General features: G+C 35.7%; 1 protein-coding gene across 6 annotated transcripts in view; it reads right to left on the bottom strand.

The window, feature by feature from the left end:
* lrrk1 (leucine-rich repeat kinase 1) overlaps positions 1–26498 on the bottom strand; it is a 111985-nt gene that overhangs the window by 42537 nt on the left and 42950 nt on the right. For 4 of the 6 annotated variants that reach the window (XM_067401379.1, XM_067401382.1, XM_067401380.1 and 1 more), the window contains exons 16-26: positions 25531–25695; positions 23243–23415; positions 23032–23152; positions 22703–22862; positions 20869–21145; positions 15928–16099; positions 12841–12978; positions 12368–12537; positions 10793–10932; positions 7257–7515; positions 376–545 (exon numbers count right to left, since the gene is read on the bottom strand). In XM_067401379.1, coding sequence (XP_067257480.1) covers positions 376–545; positions 7257–7515; positions 10793–10932; positions 12368–12537; positions 12841–12978; positions 15928–16099; positions 20869–21145; positions 22703–22862; positions 23032–23152; positions 23243–23415; positions 25531–25695 — 1945 coding nt within the window. The remainder of the gene's footprint in view (positions 1–375; positions 546–7256; positions 7516–10792; positions 10933–12367; positions 12538–12840; positions 12979–15927; positions 16100–20868; positions 21146–22702; positions 22863–23031; positions 23153–23242; positions 23416–25530; positions 25696–26498) is intronic. The other 2 variants (XM_067401383.1, XM_067401384.1) reach the window with 1 other exon arrangement.

The raw sequence follows: 26498 nt of genomic DNA, 5'->3' as shown, positions 1-26498 counted from the left end.
ACTTGTTTCAAGCATAAATCTCATTAAATTCTGCCGCTCACTAGGTCTTGGATTAAAGAAAAAACACACAACGGGAGAAATCCAATGAGGATTAGATTTCTCTGTTAACAGGAAATTCCATCAGTCACAGACGCCGTGCGTCCCACTGCGAGCCTTAAGCAGAACGACAGCGCTTTGACCTCTGACCTTACATACGGCTGCCGGAACACATGGCTTACTTTCGCCAGCTGATCACCTCTGACTTTAAAATCTCTCATCGAGCAGATTGAATGCAAATCCAAGCATCGAAGTGAGCGGAACTATCCGGTGACGGCCTAAAGATAATAACGGCTGCCTGTAGAGGAACTTCAGGGTCAGTGCAGGAGCGTAAGGTACCTGTGCTGCTGTTGAGCGACTGCTGCTTGCATTTCTTGAAGTGGAAGCGTTTAATAGCCACCGGATGGCCTCTGTATTTAGCTCTGTAGATGATGGTGCCACTGCCACCCTGACCCAGGATATCTGCTTCCTCTTCACTCCACTGCAGATCACTCTTCAACAGGAACAACCTGAAACACACACATATCGAAGTTTTCACCACGTAAGATTTGAGATTGAATTAAGATTTATTAAGATAATACTTTTATTCAGCAAGGATGACTAAATTGATTAAAAGTGACAGTAAAACATTTATAACGTTACAGAAAATCTTTATTTCAAATAAATGCTGTTTATTTGAACTTCCTCTTAATCAAAGAATTGTGAAAAAAGAACAGAAAAAAGGAAAAATATTAAAGGGGTGGCTGATTATGATTTCACTTTTTTAACTTTAGTTAGTGTGTAATGTTGGTGTTTGAGCATAAACAACATCTACAATGTTACAACGCTCAAAGTTCAATGCAAAGGGAGATATTTTCTTTTCCAGAAATCACTTTTTAAGGACTACAACAAACGGATTGACTACAACAAACTTCTTCCTGGGTTAGTGACATCACTAACCCTAAAATTTACATAAACCCCGCCCCCGAGAACACAAAACAAAGGGGGTGATGCCATGTTGGGCTGCTTTAGAGAAGAGGAAGAGTTGTTGTAGGAGTGTGTTGATGTCATGCCGTCATTTTAAGCTGGACTGCTTCACAAACGAGGGTCAATTCAATGCTGGATTTGCACAAAAGATTAACATTTGGCTGTGTGAGATTCTCCATCTTTGTTGTTGTTGAGCAACCGAAGCATGTGCTGTTAAAGCTCCGCCCTCTTCTGGAAAGGGGGCGGGGATCAGCAGCTCATTTGCATTTAAAGGGACACAAAAAAACGGCATGTTTTTGCTCACAACCAAATAGGGGCAAATTAATCAAGCTATAATAAATGATCTGTGGGGTATTTTGAGCTGAAACTTCACAGACACATTCTGGGAACACCAGAGACTTTTATTACATCTTGTAAAAGTGGTGTTATAGATCCCCTTTAAGGCAAGACACCCCAGGTGTATAGGGTGAAAAAAAATAGATAACTAATAGATATCACCATACTTTCCCAGTTGATTGATTACAATTGAGGCACTGTCTAATTAAATATGCACTAATGTGCATACATTTCTAGAACAAAAATCTTAACATTGGATAAATCCAGGTTCAAAATTATTGTTTCTTTCTTCTTTTACAGAATGGGACCTCTTTTTATCATTCCATTAATCAAAAAATACTGTCAACAAACAAAGTTTGGTGTGTGTAAGTGATGCAGAATTGGAGATTTCTGACTCACAGCAGGAGAAAAAACTCATTTGAGAAAACGGCCTTTAAAGATAGGTACTGTAATTGAAATCTACACACGCAAATAGATAAAGTGTTATAAAAGATAAACACGTATTTTCGATGTTTTCTTTCCACTAGTCTGAAAAAACACTATGAAAAGCCAAAAAGTTCATCTCAAAATTGACAGATGTATGAAAAAATAGTGTTTTTGCCTGTAGTGTCTCGCCTTAAGTAGCTGTTTTCAACATTGATAATAATCATAAATGTTTCTTGAGCAGCAAATAAGCATATTAGAATGATTTCTGAAGGATCATGTGACACTGAAGACTGGAGTAATGATGCTGAAAATTCAGCTTTGATCACAGGAATAAATTAGATTTTAAAATATATTCATAGAAAAGAGTTGTAGAAAAAAATTGTAATAATATTTCACAATATTACAGTTTTTACTGTATTTTTGATCAAATAAATGCAGCTTTGGTGAGAATAAGAGACTTCCTTTAAAACATAAAAACTGTACCAATCCCAAACTAAACTATGCATTCCGACTTTTGACATTTTGCAAGATTTCCATCATTATCCAACAGCTTTTTCTCTTTCCAGCTCCATTCTTGCAGCCGCTGTTGAATCAAACCCAATGTCTGTCAATACAAAAGGAGTTCATTTAGTCAGCTGTCATTCCTAATCATTTCCATTAAAGCTCCATATGGGAATGTCATTTCATTTGACGTGTGCTTTGAACCGCCCCGCTGGCTGATCGTACGTACAGATGCTTTTAATGCTCTCCTTCCACAGAGCTTCCTTATGGCCATGTGATACAAACTTGCGGCTAAGATATTAACAGGAAACACTCGTTTATGAGAAATCAAGCCAAGAGGATTACACTGTTTGCATAATAATATAAATAATTGGTAAAATCATTCATCCTCCCTGTATAATTAAAGACGTCTCCAGGCCACACTGCTGTTGATATGAAGTTCATGCAAATCTTTTGTTTTTAACTCGAGGGTTTTTTTTTTTTGTCTTTTTTTTGTTCAGATGCCAGACAGTGTTGCTATTGTTAACAAAAATTAAAATATTTAAAACATTTTTTTTGATAATTGGAATAAAGCTGAAATATGTAAAAATCACTAACATAAAAATTAAAGCAAAATATATATATATATATATATATATATATATATATAAAAAAACAAAAACTAATATTTAAAAAGCACATAACTTAAAAAATAAAAATACAAGTTAATTTAAAATATCAATAAATACCATAATAGTATATAAAAAAATACCAAAATATAACTGATGACAGATTGATCAGAAATTTGTTACAAATAATCTTATCTATTGGTTTGAGTCCATCAAGTTCTGCCATTTATTTAGTATTTAATTTGCTCTATTATTGCATGATTATCATGATTATTAAATGTTATGCTGAATTAACAGAAAAAATAACTATATTCTGTCATGCAGCATGACTGATAAGGTTTTGGTCACACTGTCCATGCATAAATGCACGCACACCACACTTACATACTGATACAACTGATATAGTTGTTGGTCTGAATAATAAGGTTTATCTGCAAGTAAGCAAAAATTGCTGATCATGTCAGGACGAGTTAATGCTCATTAGGTCTGATATTCACAAAAGGCCTGTTATAAAGTCTCTTCAAAGAGAAAGTTTAAAGGTCACTATTTGTGAGTAAAGCAATTTAACTCGACCTTATAAGTAATTCCAAACTGTATTAAGAACATATTCCAGTAATTTCGGTGTGACAGTGGCTCTGTTTCAAATGCTAGTGAGCCGTCTAAAAGTGTGCTGCCTAAATAAATTTAAACGAAACCTCATAAGTGACTGATGTAATACTCTAATGATAAAATACATAGCACACATAAATATTGTTTAATTAGGCATTATGAATAATTTTTTATTAGGGGTCAATCCCCGACAGTTCAAAGATTCACTCATGTTTATGCTCACAAGTTTTGACGTGTAAGTGCTAGAAAAAAAAATATTTTTCCCCTCTGATTCCATGGCTCAAGCTGATTCAAAAGCACCCTATGGCGTCATTTCCATCATGAAAATGTTTCCACCATTTTGAATTTTCCAAAAAATCTACTTTTTCGAACTCCTCCTAAAGCGTTTGTCCAATTTGCACGAATTTTGTTATGTAGCCTCTACTTACACTCCAGACAAACAAAAAGTTATTAAAAGATTTTTGATCGGCCAATCTGTTCCCATATAGCACATAAAAATGGATCTGATGCAGTATTTTTGCAATGATTTGGTGTATTGACACCAAACTTTGCATATGTCATTACAGGCATGACTTGGGGTTACATGCACAGTATCGTCACAGTGCCACCAACTGGTGCCGAGATTATAACTTTTGAATACCTTGTCCTGAAATCATGAGGATGGTCTCCTTAGATTCCTTGAGGCATGCTGAGTTGAACGATATCCAATTTTCTTTGGTTGGCCATTTTGGGCATAGGCCATTTCGAATTTTGTCATAAAATGCTAAATGTGTTTTACGAACACATGAATGTATCGTTATGAAACTCAGTATGATTCATCGAGGCCATGTTCTGAGGCCTGTAAAATATTAGGTCGGTGCCCCTAGTGGTCAAGAGATATAATGAAATTAATGCAAATGCTTATAACATATGAAAAATTCAACACAGTGTCAATTAACTTACATCATTAGATTTGTTGGCTTATGCCGAGTCCTACGATACCAAATTTGCCATATTCTACCATACTTACTGTCCGCCATACTGAAAAATTCAAAACCTACTTTTTCAAACTCTTTCTACAAAATTTGTCCGATTTGTATGAAATTTGGTATGCAATATCTACAGACACTCATGACAAAAATGTATTAAAAGATTTTTGATAGACCCAACCCCTGATTTTTTTTAACTGCATCAAGAAATTTGACTGCGAGCATGCCAAAATGGATATGCGGCTGTATCTTTGCAAAAGTTTTGTGTATTGACACGAAACTTGGTACATGTCTTCACAGGCATTACTTTAGGATGCATGCACAGTTTCGTCATAGCGCCACCTACTGCTCAAAAGTTATAAACCATGTTATTATGTTAAAAGCTGTAATTTAAACAGCTTTATCCTAACCTCATGATCACAGATGTCCACAGATATTTCCTTTGCTGCCCTTATTCGGCTTGACCAAATTATTTTTACACTATTTACTATTACTTATTATTTACTATTAATTTTCTATTGCGGAAAAAACAAATATAAATTTATAACATTTCTGTGGACTCTGTCTATCATACTTTGTTCTTGTCACAATGGATTGCATTATTCATGAGGAATAAATAGGAAGTCGCCTTAAATGATGGCCAAAATTAGTTTTCTAATAATTCAGCATAAAGTTGCAGTCTAAAAATGCTGTCTACTCGAGTTTAAAACAGAGCCAATGTGGCAAAATATTACTGCATGTTTTTTGTTTTTTTAATGATCAGTGTTTTTTAATGATCATCAGTGTATGTTATTCTAAATGAATAAAAAATGGTTGTTTTGTAAAAACCCACCCTGTAAAATAATGACATCACAAAATCATCTTTCTTTTACTTAAATTCTGATGAATAAAATCCAGTCTCATCCTACATTTTAACATTAAAATGAGTTGTGATCAGTGTTTCTTGTTGACTTTTTAAATTTTTCCAAGCCCTGTTGACAACTAGAGTCTGGATTGTACTAGTAGCTTGCTGTTCTAGTTCCCAAGACACACACAAAACTAAACCATGAATGCATTGTAAATCACTTTGGACGAAAGCTTTTGCCAAACGCGCAAATGTAGTAACCCTGAGATTTATCAGTTCATAATTATGTGATTTTCAAGTCCTAATATAAAGTATGACATCCCACCAGGACTTTTACTAAGCCCTTTGCCGCACAGGAACCTCTTGAAAGAGATTTGTTTGACGTGGCTCAAAGACAAGAACTGCAGTTCAAATCCTCAGATTTTGCTTCCATTTTAACATCAGAATTAATAATCCAATTTATGTGATGAACCACAACCGCACAGAGAACACACATCTCATGCCAAGACAAGAGCACGAAAGCCTTGTGTATATTTGTGCTATAACTCAACCCTAACCCACTTTGACTCAGCTCGATTAAACACATCTAAACCCTGGTTATTAGGACCAGGTGTGCAACATTTACATTGAATACAAAACTTAAATGCCACATGCTAGCAGATGCTCAGGAGAGCACATATATATGCTAATATGTTACTGCACAATTCAATAAACTTCAGTAAGGATAGAAAAATTTTTAAAAGTAAGGATAAAAAATTGTTTACATGCAGCTGTTAAAGTAAAATTTATGGAATAATTATGAACTTTACTAAAACAATTTCAAAAAATTAGTCATTTTAAATTTTAATCATTTTTACATTTTAATTGAAGCATAGCAATATCTTCACTCTCATGCCTTGTCCTTTCCTCATAGTCATTATAAACATCTGCGTTTGAGCAGATATTCACAGTAAACAGTGGTCTAAACATTCTACTGTAACATTTATCGTTGTAAGTTTACACGAATAAAAGTAGATCCTTTACAGTTTCGAATGATGTCTCACTCTTACTATGATGACAAAAACGGAGTGTTTTAAATTTTTTCCACTGAAAAACAAAAATCAAAGTGGGTGCGTTGGCGTGTTCGTTAACATGCCAGAATTAAAACCCTATTTTAGAACAATATGTAGCGCCACTCGGTCAGGTGTGCCAAAACAATAACTTATAAACTTCAATATTTCATACAAAATAAATAAAGACTATATACCTATTTGTTCTTCACATCAGATTTTTGTGAGAGTACTGTAAAATATGACAACAAGCTGCTCTGAATCCTTTTCTTTGTTTATTTGTCTAGCTGTAGTTTTTGTCATGTAACTTAAATGCACAGTGTCATCTCTCATCGCGCCGACAGAGAAAGTTCATTTCTGATATGTATCCAAAGACTTTAGATAGACAAAGTCAGAGGACTCATATTACTTATGAATGGGAGGAAATGGTAAAGTCATCGCATCACTGCAGCTGCTGTCAGAAGCTCCGGTTTCTGTAGAAACAGTCAGTGTTCACTTATGACTGCACATGCACATTGGCTGGTCCAGTCTGAAAAATAAGTTTTTGTAATGCTACTTGAATGTAATAATTAAAATGTATGAGACAGTTGTTTTCAGATTTCATTGGTTATTTCAAATATGAAATTTAATTGTAAGCTTGGTGAACAGTTTTGGAGAATTTGACGTTTCCCCATTCAAAGAGATAGGAGGTAAACTTGCATGACTAAAATAGCTGCCCGAGAGATGGCCGGCGAGTGAAATGACTTACCTTAAAAGGACTTTGTTATATCTCATTTTGGTGGGAAAACAACAGTGCTAACATCAGCATTTAGTAGCAATGGATTTGATTCATTTTTAGCTGGCAATTTTATCCAGAAAAGATAATAAGAAAAAAATGTCAAAAATGGTTGAAAACTTCATGCTGACATCTTACCGTGAAGGGAAGTCGGTCATGAAGAGCTCGGGTACCAGCTCCTGTAACGGCACGGGCTGTTTGGGATGGTTGGGGCAGGTGATATACTCCTTGTCCACGGCTGCCAGGACACAGTCCTCCATGTTGAAGTAGTGGACGGTGCTGGTATTGGAGCCGGACAAAGGCAGTGGGTCAGACATTCTGGTTACGGAGCTGCAGTACGGACAGGGAGCGTATTGCTCAATGAGACGAGAGCCGTCACTCTCGCTGGCTGTCAGCGCTGACCGGGGGAGAAGGCCAAAGTTAATTATGTGTTTGAAATGCTAAACAAATGTATGTATATGGATGCTCATATTTATATAAAAATGGACATTAATCATGGCTTAATGAGAGAAAAAGGCAGATTATATATTCATAATTATTCAAATGAATCCACATGGCTACAATGGTTGTTTGGCTAAAGTGATGATTTCTCTGATCTGAAAAAAAAAAAAAAATTTAAGCAATAAGGTACGAGAGGCTGTGCTGTATCGTGAATAAGTCAGGGCTGTAGGGCGTTGTTAGGCACGACGCAAAGCGGACACCTTCAGCAACCCCTTCAGCCGTGACTTATTCACGATACAGCACTAGCCTCGAGTACCTAATTGCTTTTACCACACAATACAAATATTAAAGCTAAAAATATGTATCAATCAACTTCCATGAAGTAAACTTTCACTAAAAGCCTTCCTTCCACCGGAAATAATAGTCCCTGACTGTGACCAGTAATTGCAGTTACATTATTACACCATTAGTTGGCGACAAAGACTGCCTTTTATGAGTGTGTCAGTCAGTAGCAAAGACTTTTACATTTAAAAGACTAAATTGCTGTGAACACGGAACAAGACGCAACTGACAAATGCTTTGACTAATGCTGTCAGTCACGGGAAAACCCCTTAACTGTTAAAAGGACAAGATAATACATCGGCCTATGCATACAGTGCCTATAGAAAATAACCATACCCTTCTGAAATAGTTACTTTATTTGTTGTACAACCTAAAATCAAAACCCATAAAAATAAAAAAAACAACCTTTTCCAGCTTTATTTACAAATTTTGCCTTAAAACAAAAACAAAACAAAACAAAACAAAACAAACAAAAAGAAAGAAAAAGGCAACAGTTCTGAAAGAAAAAAAAATTACAGCCATTAATCTTTTTGGATACTAGCTTTTCACACCTAGATTGTGGAATATTTGCCCATTCCTCTTTGCTGAAGTGCTCAAATTTAGTCAGATTCTGTGGTGAGCAGCAATGGACTTCTCTCTTCAAGTCCATCCACAAATTTCCTATGGGATTTCAGTCAGTGCTCCGACTTGGCCACTCAAGGACATTCACCTTCCTATCCTTAAGCCATTATATTGTTCTTTTGGCGGTATGTTTAGGATCATTGTCATGTGACCTGCCCATCTCCAGCTGTCTAGCAGAGGGACGCAGGTTTTCCTCAAGAATTTGGATGTACTTGGCAGGATCCATTTTCCTTTGTGTCCTGACTAATCACCCACTCCCTGCTGAAGAGAAACACCCCCACAAAATAACGCTGCCCTCATCATGCTTCACAGTAAGTATGGTGTGTTTTGGGTGGTGTGCTGTGTTTGCTTTTCACCAAACATAGCGCTTGGAGTTCGATCCAAAAAGGTCAATTTTGGTCTCATCAGAGTATAGCACTTTTTGCCAGATGACATCAGAGACTTCCAGGTGTATGGCACTTTTTCAGGAAAGGCCATAGAGGCCAGCTTTGTGTAAAGCTTGTGAGGTAGTTGTCAAATGCACAGACCGACCAGTCCCAAGCCTTGTAAGTCCTTCAAAGTTGCCTTTGGCTTCTTGGTAGCTTCTCTGATCAATGTCCTCCTGGCTCGGACATTCAGTTTGGACGGACGGCCTAAACTAGGCAATGTGTTGGTGGTGCCATACGCTTTCCACTTCTTAATGATGCTCTGAACAGTACTCAGAGGGAGAGCTAAAGCCCTCGAAATGTTTTTGTAGCCTTCTCCTAACTTTTCTACAACTCTATCCCGGAGGCCTTTTGAAAGCACTTTCCCAACCATGGTGAATTCTTGCTGCAATCTTCAAGAAGCAGTTGGTTTTATTCTGAAGTAAAAACCACTACAATTGATGTCAAGTGGGGCAGTTAGCCTGGTGTTTGATCTGGAAGTTGATTGGTTGCACCTGAGCAAGTTTATAAAGGTATACTCTAAGGGGCTGATCACTTTACCAAACCAGCTATTTCACTATTTAATTTTTAATAATCCTCCAGAATGTTAAAAAAGGTAAAGTTTTTCATAGGGTATGATGACTTTCTATAGGCACTGTATATATTTATTTTTAAGGGTTGATTTATCTTTTAATATTTATTATTATAGATTTATTTATCAGCTATTTGACAACACTCAATTTACATCTCAATATTTATGTAATTGTATTACATGCATCTGTTAATAATCCCTCACAGCAGTTAGTTTGTTTACCCACAAACATTTGTGCAGAGTGGAAAACACACATGTGAATCGCATGTGAAGTCCTGATGGGTAACTGTTGAACCGAGCAGGTGTGTGCTGATGCGTCTGGTGTAATTAACAGCTGTTGTGTGGATTAATGAATCAATCACTGCTGCAGTATAAACTGAAGTATGAATCATCCCATCTATACGAGTTCACTGTGTGTTTGTGATGCACCTGTGTTGTTGACTGACAGCGTGTAAATAGTGTAAGCAGTTTTGCACTGACACACAGCAAACATCAACAGTGCCTGTACTGCAACAAACAGCTGCATATCCATATCAATACCCTTTGGTTATGGGTTTAGGATGTTTGTCAAAATATTGTCACATTTGACACCCTAATTATGATGTTATTTTAGTCTTTTTGTTTTCTGTTGGACTTCTGTCTTCAGTGATGTCGTCACTTTTGTTTTGCGTGGAGTCACTCATATTTTATCATCTTAGACTAGTACTGTCACAATGTGCACCTCAAACAGCATTTCAGTGCTGCTTCTAACTGGAATAATTACTACTGGTTCAGTCCTAGACTGTGGGATGTTATGCTTTAAAAGCTAGCTCGCTATTCTCTCCGAAAATTACCTACCCTATCATTAAGCTTGGTGATGAAATAACATATTTGAATGTATTTTAAGTATTTTACAATCAATGTTATTTGGGTTCGAAACAGCAGCAACTGTTTACCCCTTTTGCTTGGTAAGGATGACACAGAAGGCGGCAGCAAATCATACTTCAATAGTGGTTACGTGATTTAGTACAATTGCATTCATATAAGCAGCAAACTGTACTGGAGTTCACATGAACCGTACCCCCAGAACGGCTTTTTTTATATGTATTCGGGTATGGTTTGTGTGTGCGCACTCGAGAAAACGGCATTCACATCATCCAAATGTACATCAATCGAACCCGGGTGCACATCAAACGTGCTAGTGTGAAAGCACCCTAAATATATGAGATCTAGTGATTGAGACGTCCTGTGGACTGGGATCTGAGAAAATCAATAACATTTGGAGGAGTCCTCACCAGGAAACCACTGCTCTATGAGAGAGTTAACGTGATCCGTGATGAAAGCCATGGCGGAGAAGTCCCTCGTATCCGACTGGCAGATAATCTTGATGCCTCCGCTTTTCTTTTTCTTCCAGTTTAGGTCAGATGACTCTACGCTGTGGGCGAGAAACAGTGCGAGTCTTTTCTTATGCGAATCTCTGCACACACTAGGGTTAGGATCTGGGTCAAATGTTCACATCAGTGTTATTTTAGTATCATTTATATACTATTATAACTGTTATATATATTTTAATTATTTACATACTACTACTGTTGTTTTTATTGTGCTTTATATATACATTTTGATTTGATTCATATTTAGTTTTCATTTAATTTTAATTGAATTTTAAGCAATTTTGTTATTTAGGTTGAATTTATTTTTATTTCAGTTTTAGTTTTGTTTTAGTTTTTATTTCCAGTAAGTAATGTTAGTGCTTCAATTCATTTCACTGAGTTGCCAAGGAATTTCATTTTCGTTTAATTTAATTTAATTTAAGTTTATCTAATATTTAATTTTATTTTATTTCAGCTTTATTTCAATTTACAAAATTGTTTTAATTTTACTTAACGATAATAGTCCTGGTTTACATGTATTCAGAACTGATCACATGGTTAAAAAACACTGGAATCAAATGATTTCTGTGACAGAACACCGTACGAAAATGGAGAAATATTGATCAACACAAATAATACAAATACAGCAAATAGACTACACACCTAAGGCGTGTGTTTGTAGAGAAGGTAATCCGAAAATGCTTTGCGGCAAACTCCATAAATATATGTGACCCTGGACCACAAAACCAGTCATAAGTCGAATGGGTATATTTGTAGCAATAGCCAGCAATAAATTGTATAGGTCAAAATTATCAAATTTTCTTTTATGCCAAAAATCATTAGGATATTATGTAAATTTCCAACTGTAAATATATCAAAAAATTATTTTTGTGAGTGGATACGCATTGCTAGGGACTTCTTTTGTACAACTTTAAAGGTGATTTTCTCAATATTTTGATTTTTTTGCACCCTCAGATTCCAGATTTTCAAATAATTCTATCAAAATTGTACCAAATATTGTCCTTTCCTAACAAACCATACATCAATGTATTTATTCAGCTTTCAGATGATGTATAAATTACAATTTCAAAAAATGTATCCTTATGACTGGTTTTGTGGTCCAGGGTCACAAGATGACAGATACTGTATTATTTTAGTATTATTTACTATAGAATTAATTAATTTTTTGAATTTTTATATTTGTAATATTCATTTTAGTTTTAGTTTGTAATATTTTAAAAAATATTTCTATTTAGCTTTAATTTCAGTTTTAGTAATTTTGGTACTTCATCTTATTTTATTACAGTTAGTTCCATTTAAGTACTTTAAGTTTTTCATATAATATTTATATTTTATTTTAGCTTTATTTAAAAAATAACAAAAAAAAAATTTAACAATAAAACTGAAGTGATGAAGTTAAAGATATGTTAATAACAAATATACTTTTATTCATTAAATACAAAACGAATTATACCTAATACATAAACACTTACTAACCTCAGATATCCACCATCAAAGGTGACCAGTAGCCCTTCCTTCCAGTAGATGGTCTGGCTGCGACGGACACGAAACGTGCTGCAGCGATTGCGCTGCTGGTTCCCTGCAAAGCTGTAGATCACAGTACTGCGATTCCTCTGGTTTTTCATGTTCTTTTTGGTCTCAAATGCCTATTACGGAAATCCAAGAAAGTAGGATTACAGACATCAAAATCAGTCCACTGAAACCAGCCAGAACACTGCGATCAGCTTCAACGACACTTTCACCTGAGAACTTGTCACAAAAGGAAATACTATAAAATACAGCAGCATCTACACGGCCATGCCTTCATTCGGATACTGAATGATTAAGCAGATTTGTTAGATTTAGCAGTAGGTGGTGCTACAAATTTGACTGATATTCTCAGGCCAATGTGGCATTGAAACAGAAAAATTGTGTCAATATGCAAAAGCTTTGCTAAGATAATGACTCACTTCCTGTTTGGTGTCTTCGCCAGCAAAATTGATAAGGCTTTTCTGGAGTATAAAATCCAGTAATTGAATTTGTGTGGTTTTGTCTTTGTCTGTGTCTGTGTCTGACCTGAACCAATTTTGGTGAGGATTCAACAAACACTGTAGGAGGAGAAGCAAATAACAAAAAAAAAAAAAAAAAAACAATATGCAAAATTGGTCCAAAATAGCATAAAGTAGCACCCTAGAAATACATAAAGTGAAGAATCATGACGTTCATCATGGAAAAATTATAAAGATTTCTGGCTGGATTTTATGCACCTAGGCCACTAGATGGCGATGTCACCAAACTTGTACGATCAGGGCTTTGTGGCAACAATGCATAGCAAGCTTCATGCAAATCAGCCAAAGCGTTGCAAAGATATGTCTCGCTTCATGTACGCGTCAAATTCACTGATGCATTACTAGGACTGCACGATAAATTGAAATAAAACAGAAACTGCAATATTACTTATTAAATCAAAGCCTTTGCAATTTAATAAATAAATATATGCGCTGTGTTTCAGCATGAAGCATAGCACTGTGTTCTTTTACACGCAATCAATTCATTGCGACTGATCATAGTAAATGCTGCAACACACATTTTTCTCTTTTAACGTTTAATTAATTTTTATCTTTTTAATGTTCATTCATATCATATGCAACTATCTTCTCAAACTTGTAATAAGAAGTGCTTATAAATCGGCTATTATCAACAAACAGGGCTTGACATTAACATCCACCAACCCGCCAAATGCCGGTAGATTTCAGATGTGGCAGGTAAGACAGCCACTCCCACTAGCCACCTTTAGCGAGTTGAATATAATTTCAGCCTAGATAGGTGGATAGGTGGAATAGATAGATGGGATCGTGCTGAATTACACACAACAGAAGCATTCTCTCTCCTTCGCGCGCGCGATCAGATCTTCTTGCACCTGAATAGTCAAATATACGCAAACACGGATGTGAAAATGTCCATCGTGTGGCTTAAATGGACGTAAACGAGTGGGTAATAACTGGATGTGTGTCAGTATATTACATCCATGCTTTCAGCAGCCCAATTAAATTCCTGTCTGTCAATAATGTTAATCAAACAACAAAACATTTTAAATAAATGTTAAATAATCCTACTGTATCTGAAAAAAAGAGTTTTGGCTAATTAATTTACTATTGTATTTGTAATTTGTTAATTTGCTTCTTTGTTTTTTTTATATAGCCCAACAAAAATAACTTACAAATGTATCATATTATGCTCATATTACCCACCCCTACATACCAGCTGATATACCATGTAGGCCTAATCTTGATTTGGGTGGTCAATCTGCATTTTAAAGTTTAAAAGCATTTTAAATCTAGTTAATCAACTAAAATGACTCAACATCTAATTTTAGCATGCCAAAGTCAACTTTAATCATATAAAATGTAATTTCCCAACAGCAAAATTGTGGCCAGTGAAAATGCTGAGTGGCTAGTAACTTTGGAAAATCCACTAGCTACAGTGGCTGGTGAGCAAAAAAGTTAATGTCAAGCCCTGTCAACAAAAGAGAAGCTTTAAAGTCAGCATGAAATCAAAACTGACAATTCTTGCTTTTTATAGAATATTGCGGTATTTCTTATAAATGATTTGTCTGTGCACTTCTTTTTTCTTTTTAAATTCATGTGCCCTCTCAATCATTATTCAAAATAACTTTCCCTTCCTCTTGCAGCGACATCTATTCTCTAATGATGATGTTTACTGGTGCGAGGGCCGGACAACCTGTCACTCACATGAGATTCACCAATATCAAACCACAACCAACGAATGTCTCCCCCACAGACAAAATCAAGTCCCACCTTACATTTTTTTTTTGTTTCAGAAGACATTTCTCTTGGATATACGTCATAATAGGGAAGAAAAACTATAATGAGTTTCATGCCAACTTTGAGGGCTCTCTGCGGTTTTCTGCCAAAATAAATTTGATGGTTTAACATTTGAAAATGAATACATTAAGAAAAGTAATACAAAAAATAATGTACTGTTATACTATAAAATTTATTTATTATTGTGATTATGTTTCTGATTTTTAATTTTACAGTAAATATAACAATAGTAATATTTCTTATTTTGTTTCATATTTTAATTTAACAACAATAACAATCACAATACTAGAATGTACATTTCCTGAAGAAAATGTGAATGGTGCTTGCACTGGCAAAATTTGGCACTCGGTTGCTAGGTTGTTTCTAGGCAGTTGCTAAGGTGTTCTGGGTGGTTGCTAGGCGGTTGCTAAGGTACTTGGGGTGGTTGCTAAGGTGTTGCTAGGCAGTTGCTAAGGTGTTTTGGGTGGTTGCTAGGCAGCTGCTATGGTAAACTGGTTGGTTGCTAGGGTGTTGCTAGGCAGTTGCTAAGGTACTTGGTGTGATTGCTAGGCAGTTGCTATGGTAACATGGGTGGTTGCTAGGGTGTTGCTAGGAAGTTGCTAAGGTACTTGGGGTGGTCGCTATGGTAACCTGAGTGGTTGCTAGGCAGTTGCTAAGGTACCTGGGGTGGTCACTACGGTGTTGCTAGGTGGTTGCTAGGGTATTATTGATGGTTGCTAGGTGGTTGATATGGTAACCTGGGTGGTTGCTATGGTCTTACTAGGTGGTTGGTAGCTGTCACAGACAGTTACTATGGAGTTCCTATAGAGTTCTTAGCATGTTCTCAGCCCACTTTAGCACTTAGCTAATCAGTATTAGCTATTTGCAATTCACTGCTAGCATGTGTAGCATGTTGGAAGTCCAGTTTGCTAGCATGAGTCAAAAGCCAACCGCCATGTCTCTACGATGCTCTGATGCAGAGATAGAAGTCTTGCTAAACAGTTGCTAGGGTACTATATTGATATATAAATCAACAAATTTTTTCCAAAAATTTGAGCAAAATTGGTACCTGAAATATTGAAAGCCCCAGTATGCCAAGCGTCTTACCATGCGTTTTCAGAGGCTGCCGTAAACTCCCAGCCAGAAGCATTGTCAGTGTTTGCCTTCTAATTGTATGTTTGCAATGACTGCAATTATGGCTTTTATTGGCCTGTTAAGTTGTCATGTGTTTACCTGTATGTCCATCTGGTTTAAACTGATTAGCATTCTGGCTATAAAGCGCTCCCAAAATCCTGCAGGTACGAAGCTCATCTTAAAATGCCGCTGGATGTTGTTGTTGCTCTGGTGCCGAAAGCCATGGATGTCCAGAGCAGGTTTGGGTGGCAAAAGGTGTGGCAGCAGATAACTATGAAGAGAAGATGACACTTGTGGGACATAATTGGGTTTGAAATACTGTAGGGCTGCAACGATTAATCGTGATTAATCGTTTGCAAAATAAAAGTCTGTGTTTATTTAATATATATGTGTGTGTTCTGTATATAATAATTATGTATATATAAATACACACATATACAGGTATAAAGTTTAGAAATATATGCATGTATTATAAATATATATATTTATATATTTTCATATTACATATAAACAAATATTTTATATATAAATATAATTTTTTTCTTAAATATATACATGAATGTGTGTGTATTTATATATACATAATTATTATACACAGATAATTATTATACACAGAACACACACATATGTATTACGTGTAAACAGACTTTTATTTTGCAATTTGCGATTAATCGTTGCAGCCCTAAAATACTGCACACTTGAAATGCATAATATACAATAAATCGTAATTTACTTCCTAGATAGATAGGGTGAGAATAGGGTGTGAACATTCATAAATCACACAGAAATGGTAGCCAATAAAACTTTTATGCATTACCTGCCTGCAGATAAAATAAAAATAATACAAAAAAAACCCTAAATAAATAAAACTTAAACATTAAAAACAGACTGAAGTTACAAAGAGCAGAAAGCTATTGTTTTTACCTTATAAAAAAATATTACTTAATCAGGCAAGAGACCTGACCTGGAAAAAGCAACTCTAATCACAGCATTGATCTACTTGTTAAATTTCAGTTCTGGGTCAAACAACTCCTAGATTACTTATTTGGACATGTCAATAGGCTAACCATGGAACTAAATAAGTAACAATATCTGAGCATCCTCTGACAGGCCCGAAGATCATCATCTCTGTTTTTCCTTGGTTTAACTGAACCAAATTGTGAGCCATCCAGCTCTTAAGCTCATCCAAACATGCCAAATTAAATCAGGCCAATAACAGAACCATGGGGAACCCCACAGGAAATAGGTGCTGTTGATGAAACAAAGTCACTAAACTTCTCTTAAAATGATCTGTTCGCAAGATAAGAATCAAACCACTTTAAAACCGTCCCATGGATCCCAACCACATGAGATTCACAGGGTCTATTGTATCAATTACTGCACTCAAGTCAAATAAAATAAGGGCTGCCAAATTACCTGAATCTCTGATTATACAAAGATCATTTACAACTCTTAATAGTGCAGACTCTGTGCTGTGAGCCACCCTAAAACCCGATTGAAATTTATCGAGGACCTCATTCTTTCCTAAAATAACATTAACTGTGACAGAACTACATTTTCTAAAATCTTTGATATACAAGGTCGTTTTGAGATTGGCTGATAATTACTCAATTCTAGTGGGTCTAAGTTAAGCTTTTTAAGAAGCGGCTGAACAACCCTTTGCTTAAAGCCCATGGGAACAACCCCATTACGGAGACTGCTATTAATGGCTTTTTAAGGCTTTGAAGTGGGCTTCAAACGAATAATGCCATCCTTAACGTGTCAATGACACCTGCTCAGTGTCCGAAACATTTCACATTTCTAATGAGGGAGTCAAACCAGAACATATAGCTGGATTAAGTAATCTATTAATTGTTGAAAAGAGGGGGCATTACATCTCTGTGCAATAACATTAAAAAAATGCTGTTCTCACAGCAGCCTGATACTCAGAAAAGCATTGCCTCATTATTTGAAGAGAAACCTCTAACTTATCCTTCCTCCATTTCCATTCTGCCTTCATGCATTCCTGCCTGACGGAGCCATGGTGCTGAATTAAATTTTACCTATTAAAAAATATTATTACTATTTATACAACAGTTCTGTCTGGTTCTCGAATCTGATTGGCTGATAGCCATGCGATATTTCAGTTATAACAGCACTCCTACTGCCTTTTCACCGTTTGTATCACTCCGCTTGAAGTGACCGTCATGGCGGCCGATCAAATCAACCGTAATTTTTACAAATACTACTTCTTGTACCACAAACTGTAGTTTTAATAGTTTTTTAGGCGAGAATGTAGTTGTTTAGACCTGAAATATGTGACTCATATTTAATAACAGCGCCTATTTTACAATATGTTTTGACGTTTTCGGAGATGAGAGCTCGAGTGCGTCAGCGGCCGTTCAGTGCTTCTGTGACCGCCGAGAACAGTTTCATCTCGGCCAGTGCCTCGGGGATTTGCCGCTGGCTCTTATAGTGGTTAAACACGAGACATAATTCAATTTGAGTACATAGAACGGGCAATCTTTGGTCTTATTAATCTATTATTTGTTACAGAGCAAGTCGAATTGTGCTATATTAAATTTGATAATAATAAACGTTAAGTTACACCCTTATATAGCACATTGACTACAACTAGACAGGACATAGACTCTTCTCCGCTTCAAATATGTAAAACATTAAACTTTATAAACATATGTTTTTTTTTTTGAGTAAAGAAAACGCTTTACAATTTTTTTTTCAAACATCAGCTCTTTATTTACCTTTGCATTGCACAGAGATGTCCAAACTGCGTGCGCACTTCATTCACGAGGTGAGGCGGATTAATGAGGCTTGATTGACAGTTTGAAGATCCAATGGAGTTAGGAGGTTTTGTCACAAGCTCTTTAAAATCCTTTTCATTCGTTAAATATTTGTAAAACCCACATACCAGCGTAAATGGTTACCTATTTTTTTTTTAATAACTAGTGCTTTATGTTTGACTGAACTGTACAATTGTGCTTATTTGTTGTTAAATAAATATTATTTTATATAAATATGTCCATTAAGTAATATGGATTGAGTGAACATTACATTAATACGCCATTAGATGGCGGCAACACTTTACAGGAGAATGAGTCAGTGAAGCACAAGAGACTTTTAAATTGAAAGGAACTTTTGCAAAAGGAAGTTGTTTTAGCGCTGTGGTGCTATGGAAAATTCCCAGAGCTGTAAAAAAAGATCGCTTTCCTCAGCGGACATTCAAACGGACTTGTATAAAGGATATAATATTATGGACATCGACTTGAAGAATGAATGTAATGAAATATACCAGACACAGGTAATAGCCTACTCTCTCTCTCTCTCTGATACTGTAGAAAATTCAATGTGTTTCAATGAAGCGACTCAACGTTCCTTCGTTACTAGTTCTAAAGTGACGTTTTAGAGTTAGCAACGGAAGCTTGGTCCAACTGTCAAATTGAGATTTGAATCCGTGGCGGAAGGAAGTAATGCTGCACAAAAGAGGGTTTTAAAGACACTCCGTTGTTGTTCTTATTTATTTACACACTCGTGCCGTCGAACTGTTGTATAAACGCAATATCACACTCGTAGCCGTGAGATATGGCTGTATATCAGCACGCTGTGATTACCTACGGTACTCGGCCTGCGGCCTCGTGCCTACGGACGAATCAGAGCGTGCTGATATACAGCCATATCGCACGGCTACGAGTGTGATATTGCTCCTATAATAAAACTTTATAATTTTCAGCATCACTTTATGTGATGCATTACCCATCAACATGTGAAGGAATGAATTAATTCAACTCAATACTTCATATAGATAAAAAATAGGCAGCAGCTAACAATTAGATGCTATTTACACTAAGTGAAAACAGCAATATATTCTATTTACACAAAGTGACAATAGCAGCATTTTCTTAGTGATATGCTATTTGCAATAGGTGAAAATAGCGATAGATTCTATTTACACCATGTAAAAGTATCAGTTTTTTGCAATAAGAGTAAATAGTTATTAGATGCTATCTATACTTTATATTGGCAGATACTATTTGCACTTCAGTATTTTTGTATATTAAAGCTGCAGTCCGTAAGTTTTTTGGGTTAAAAATTATCCAAAATCAATTTTTGAGCAAGTACATAACCAGCCAGTGTTCATCTAATTATCTTGTCTTGATTCACAATGGTAAGCTTGTAATAATGTTTTATAATAATTTATTAATAATTTATAATAAGAGCGACATGGTGGATTTCCGCGGGAAATTTGAGCATGTAGCAGTTCGTCTGTGCGTCATTATGTCACGTCCGTAAACAGAAAGGAATGAGTCCAGGCAAATCGGTTTTATCACATGAGGACGCTGCTGGTAGCGGATCATTTATAGTCTGTTCTCACAGCAGCTGAAATAATTAAACTTATCATTTTGATGGCGGATTGCAATCCAGAAAGGTCCAAATGACAATCATCAGTGACAACTGGAGATTCACCTGTAGTCAAAAAGCAAAAGACTTTGGACTGTGGAGTGGCTACAGACATTGAAATCTACAGGTAACACTAATACACACTAAATACACAGTCACGCAATGCTGATGTTGTTAACATTAACAATTTGAGAGCAAAGTATAACAGTAATAATTTGCATGTTTTGGCGTGATCCGAGCTAAGTGATCCTTAGATTTAATCATCATTGGCAGCGTGATTTATTGTAGGCCTAATGCTTTTTTCCTCAATTGGTCAGAACAAAAGCCTACTCAATTAACACTTTTAATATTATTCCACTTTTAGAACATTATTTTAAAATGTATTGAAAATTAACGCAAGCTCGGCAAAAGGCGGATTCACACCCGCGTCGATCTCAGGTTTGCGAGCCTTACTTGCTACTGCTGCACCACTGAAGACGTTGAATTCTATGCATCTTTTTTAAAAGGTGAGTGGCCCAACCAGACACTGGTGAGCGGAACTAGTGTAAATAGCGTTTGCCAACAAGGGACGTTATTTGCACTTATTGTAAATAGACACTCCATAAAAAATATGCTGAAGCTACGAAAAAAGCCATTGTTTTTTACCTGTTGCTGGCCACTGGTAGAGCGATCTCAAACTTGGCCAGGAACTGGAAGTACTGTTCTTCCGTTTGTTGGGTGAATCCGGTTCCTACCAGCAGCATGCGGAGGTCCTCCGCCTTGATGACTCCATTGCAGGCCACGGAGCGCGAGTCCCTCAGGTTGACGATGCGTTCCAAACACTCGGACAGCCACACGGCATCCAGAAAGTACAGTTTACACAGGCCGTGACTCGTGTCAGAGAAATGCAGTATAGTGCCGGTCTCGATGAGGAAATTGATCGCTGTGTGATTCAGAAAAGATGTTGCTATGACAGATTTAATGTAGCCGTATTCTTCTCATTCATTCCTGTTTCACTTGGAAATGCATTAAATTACAGCAATCATATGGGTTGCAAAGAGTTCATGTCTATTTTAAACTTTAATGCGAAGAATTGTGAATAAAAATAAACCAGGGATGAACAAATTTACAAAATTATCAATTACTTCACTAATATGAAGGGCCATTTTTTAGAAATTTGTCTAGAATTCTACATGCTTTGAAATTTCCAACTGAAATTACGCATTAAAATGCTATATCTTGCAGTAAAAAAACAATGTGCTGCTTAGTAAATTTTAAAAACTTCACAGAAAAAAATGTTTGAATTAAAAAAAAAGAAAAAGATCTGCTTAATATTAACCTAATGGGGTCGATTAATGAAATAAATAATCAAATTAACAAAAAAAAAAAAAAAATCATACTAGGATTGCTAGATTGTCAAAAATCATAATCATGATTATTTTGGTCAATATTGAAATCACGATTATTTAACACGGTTATTGGTGGGTGATATGATCAAAGTCTTATTTCATAATGAGTAATTTTAATTATTAAAGAAATCTGACACTATATTGCCAAAAGTATTGGGACGCCTGCCTATACGTGCACATGAACTTTAATGACATCCCATTCCTAAACTGTAGGGAGTTGGCCCACCCTTTTTCAGTGGTGGCGAGCTTTACCCCAATGTATCTGATGCTTTGCATTGCACTTGGTGATGTAAGGCTTGGATGCAGCTGCTCGGCCATGGAAACCCATTCCATGAAGCTCTCTACACACTGTTCTTGAGCTAATCTGAGGGCCACATGAAGTTTGGAGATCTGTAGCTATTGATTCTGCAGAAAGTTGGTGACTTCTGCGCACTGTGCGCCTCAGCATGCACTGACCCCGTTCTGTGATTTTACGTGGCCTACCACTTCGTGGCTGAGTTGTTGTTGTTCCCAATTGCTTCCACTTTGTTATGATACCACTAACAGTTGACCGTGGAATATTTAGTAGTGTGGAAATTTCACAAATGGACTTATTGCACAGGTGGCAACCTATCACGGTATCATGCTTGAATTCACTGAGCTCCTGAGTGACCCATTCTTTCACAAATGTTTGTAGAAGCAGCAAAAACTAATACTAGGTTAACTAATGTAAGTAAAAGGTCCTCAAAAGAGTTACAGAAGACAATAAACAGTCAGCAATACAATAAGAACAAAGAAACTAATTACAAAAAGCACTGATTACAGTTTTGGTTTGGTTGAAAATTAACAGTGCCATTCAGATAAGTAATAGCCTACAACGGATGGATGGATGGATGGATGGATGGATGGATGGATGGATGGATGGATGGATGGATGGATGGATGGATGGATGGATGGATGGATGGATGGATGGATGGATGGATGGATGGATGGATGGATGGATGGATGGATGGATGGATGGATGGATGGATGGATGGATGGATGGATGGATGGATGGATGGATGGATGGATGGATGGATGGGTTTATTTTCATAATTCATATTAGGCATTACCTGTCTGCAGATCCTCATAGTCTTTGATATCACCAGCAGGACTCTGATCAATGATCTGCTCCAGTTCTGTGTCCGTCAGGTACTGAACCTCATCAGCTTCGTCTCTCCTCAGACGTTCTGCCTTTATGGCCTCCTGCAAGTTTAGGTAACTTTTTGGTATCTGTACAACAACAAAAAGAGACAAACACACAGATATTTCAACTTAAAGAAACTAAGGTAATAAAACTCCTCTTTATGCATTACGGGTAAAATGCAACAGTATGTTTGACTTCAGCTCGTCTTACTGAATAGAGACTACAGTGATTTATGCCATCTTAACTAACACTAACCAGTCGTCCCACCAGTTTGTGACAGCTAGCAGGGTTGCTGATGTCCTTCATAGAGCAAGTAACCTGGAACAACAGCCTCTTGAGTACGTCCATGCCTTCTAGTGTCTTACACGACACCTCACTGTCAAACAACCACACATTTATTCAAACAAAAATCAAAACAACAATTCCATTAAGAAATGCTAAAGCAAGTTATGATAATAAAACTAACTGTAAGTGTTTCCATGTTATGTCGGGGTAGCCGCTGGCCCGTGCGCCCGACGGGGTTCTGCAAAGTGCCAGGATATACGCCCTGAGCGTGGCGACACGCTCGGTACGAAACTTAGTGTCAATGAGGTCCAAATGAGTGCCAACGACAATGACAGCAGAGTTAGGGGCGCGAGCCTGGAGGACACACACATGAACACCAGCATATTAAAACAAGTGCCATTTATGTCCATAAAAAAATTAAATTTTCAGTAAAAGCTCATGCCATTGTGCTTATAATGAAAGTGTTTGTGTGTATATCAGTGCTTCCCATGCATAGACTTTACTTGGGCGGGCCGCCCACGTATAATAACGGCCGCCCAAGTATATTCGGAGACACATTGTTGCTTTTATTATTTTTATTCTCTTATACTTTTATATCCGCGCAAAATAATGAAACCATCTGCGATCGATTAACTAGTCGTTTCGCACCTGCTCGTTATGTGTGAGTCAGAACTGTCGCTCCCGCTAACATTCAAACGGGCGCTGCATTTTGCAGAGTCACAAGGGGGTGCTGTTGCGCTTTCTACAGGCTCACACAACAGCGCTTCAGACTGCTTCTAAGTGATTCTCAATCAATGAAAAGCGCAGCTTTATGGCAAGCGATTGCTAATGAACTCAAGTTGATGAATTATTACAATGTCTACTCTATGGCCTTTATATAAAAAGTTTTAGACGATTGTAAGAATCTGAAGGATCAGCCTGAAATAGTACGACATTTCAAAATAAGAGTCCCGGTGTATTTTGGGCTTGTTTATAATTAAAAGTCACACGCTAAGTTTTTTCTTTTTCTTGTGGGCATTATTGGTATTTTGGTTACACTATAAATTGTATTTAATTTGATTTCCATTTAATTCATAGTAAGTTACTGTAGTCTCCATTTTATAAATTTTACTAGTAAAATCTATGTCCCATTCATTGAGATACTGTATGACAGCAAGGAGAACATAGGGAAATGTGAACCACTTAAATGCTGTAATTTTGCATAATTTACAATGCATAATAATGCATAATATTAGTATGTAATTAAATGTAATATGTTATTTAATTAAAATTAATTTCGATAAATAAAAATACGGTTAAAGATCACACATTGTTTGTTTGTCACATGTAGTAGACCATTTTTGTGTCGTGGGTAATAGGATTTTTCACCCGGCTACCACCGCAAGTATATTTCAAACCTGTGGGAAGCACTGTATATGTTATATTAATATTTTTCTAAACACATCTACAATATGCCAGTAAATTTGTTTTATTTTTTTTCCCCTTTAGTAATGGGGATATATATATTATATATATATATTTTGCTTGTCCCCACACCTGCATTTCTAACTTCTCTTTGCTGTATTAGCAAATCTGCACATTCTGAATATGTTTAATATGATTTTGTCTTTGTTATTTCACTCTGTATAGGCTATATTTAGATTTTAGTTAACATAAAGCATTACACAAGCTTTAAGTTGTGAACAGTAATTCACTATTCCATAAATTAAAAAAAAAAAAGAACTTTATTAAATTAGTTTATAAAGGAAAAATTACATTTATTAGAATTAAACTACTCCCAAATAATGAAAAATATTAACTTAGTTTGCAATGGAAAAAAATATATTTATTATCATTCAACTATTGCATTAAGAAATAAATACAACTTTACTTAGTTTGCAATGACAAAACGGTTCATTATTATTAAACTATTCCATAAAGAATAGATAAATCCAAAATAAATAAACAGACAAACTTTATTAATTTAGTTTGTAATGGCAACAAGCTGTTCATTAATATTTAACTATGTCATAAATAACAGATGAATATTAAATAATTAAATACCTAATAATTATTTATCATTAAACTACTCCCTAAATAAATACACATTATTCATTTAGTTTGCAATGTTCATTATTAAAATATGACATAACTTATAAACAAATACTAAATAAAAAAAAATTATATATGTATTATATATATATATATATATATATATATATATATATATATATATATATATATATATATATATATATATATATATATATATATATATTATAACTCATTATTTATTTTGCAATAACACATTTATCTACACCTCATCAAATAAAAAAAAGTTTCATAGAATGACCCAGTGCCTTTAAGCCAATTAAACAATATTTTTATTCAAATTTATAGAAAGGAGTCCAGTATGGACGCCTCCTGACCAGAGGAAGTGCTCAAACGCTGTTGGATTTTCAAAGTGTCTGTTATCTACTCTTTCCTCACCTCGATGTTGAGCAGCCAGGACTGCAGGTTGGCCACGGCTTCCTCTCCCAAAGCCAGATTCCAGATCACCATATACAAAGCCTTATCCGTGAAGAAACACTGGTTTACCGTCGACATTCTGGCTGGGCCGCCAATGTCCCACACGTTGAAGGACACCAAGTCAACCTGTAACCACAGTAGAAAGAAAGGCATTACATCGCACTGACATATCGCTCAATATTCATACTTTTTTTAATCAAGGCATTTTGGGACCAATTATAATGTTCCTGAAGTGAAACAATGGTTATTTTGTCCTGTTATGAAGTCAATTTGAAATAAAATTTGACCCTATTTACTTCACAATTATCTTTCTACTTTCGTTTTAAAGAAATGCAGTATGAACACTTTGAGGGTGAGTAAATATATAACATCACCATGCATTATATTTGCTGAATGAAATCCAATAATTGTTTCGTACTAATTTCGGGGTGCCGATTGCAAAAATAGAGCCCGTTTTGTTCTTGCATGTTACACTTTCTCACAAAAAATTATGTGCATTTCATAGCATTTTTCGACAACCATTTGTAAGGTGAACAATCTTGTATTAGTCCTTCAATTACCAGAAAAACTGCCAAAATGACATGATTCCTATCTTCCTCTGAGCCAAGTTTGTTCAATCCTTAGCTGATTTTCACATGTATGACATTATTTAATCTTGATTTTAATGTTAGAATTAAGGCTAGTGGCAGAAAAAAATTATTAATAGTACCACTTTTTTTTTTTCATTAAAACAAAACTTTCTTTGTCTGATAAGTGCATTAAAGCATATATATATATATATATATATATATATATATATATATATATATATATATATATATATATATATATGTTAAAATACTGTGTAATGGAAAGTTTTTATTGGTATTTTTGAACTAAGCATCATCAAATGAGTTAATATTAGGCCTTTTTTTTTGCAAATCAGCAGA

Source organism: Chanodichthys erythropterus, chromosome 11 (assembly GCF_024489055.1).
Source record: "Chanodichthys erythropterus isolate Z2021 chromosome 11, ASM2448905v1, whole genome shotgun sequence".
Lineage (NCBI taxonomy): Eukaryota > Metazoa > Chordata > Actinopteri > Cypriniformes > Xenocyprididae > Chanodichthys > Chanodichthys erythropterus.
The sequence above is the reverse complement of the archived record's forward strand: the minus strand, read 5'-3'. Positions and strand labels throughout refer to the sequence as shown.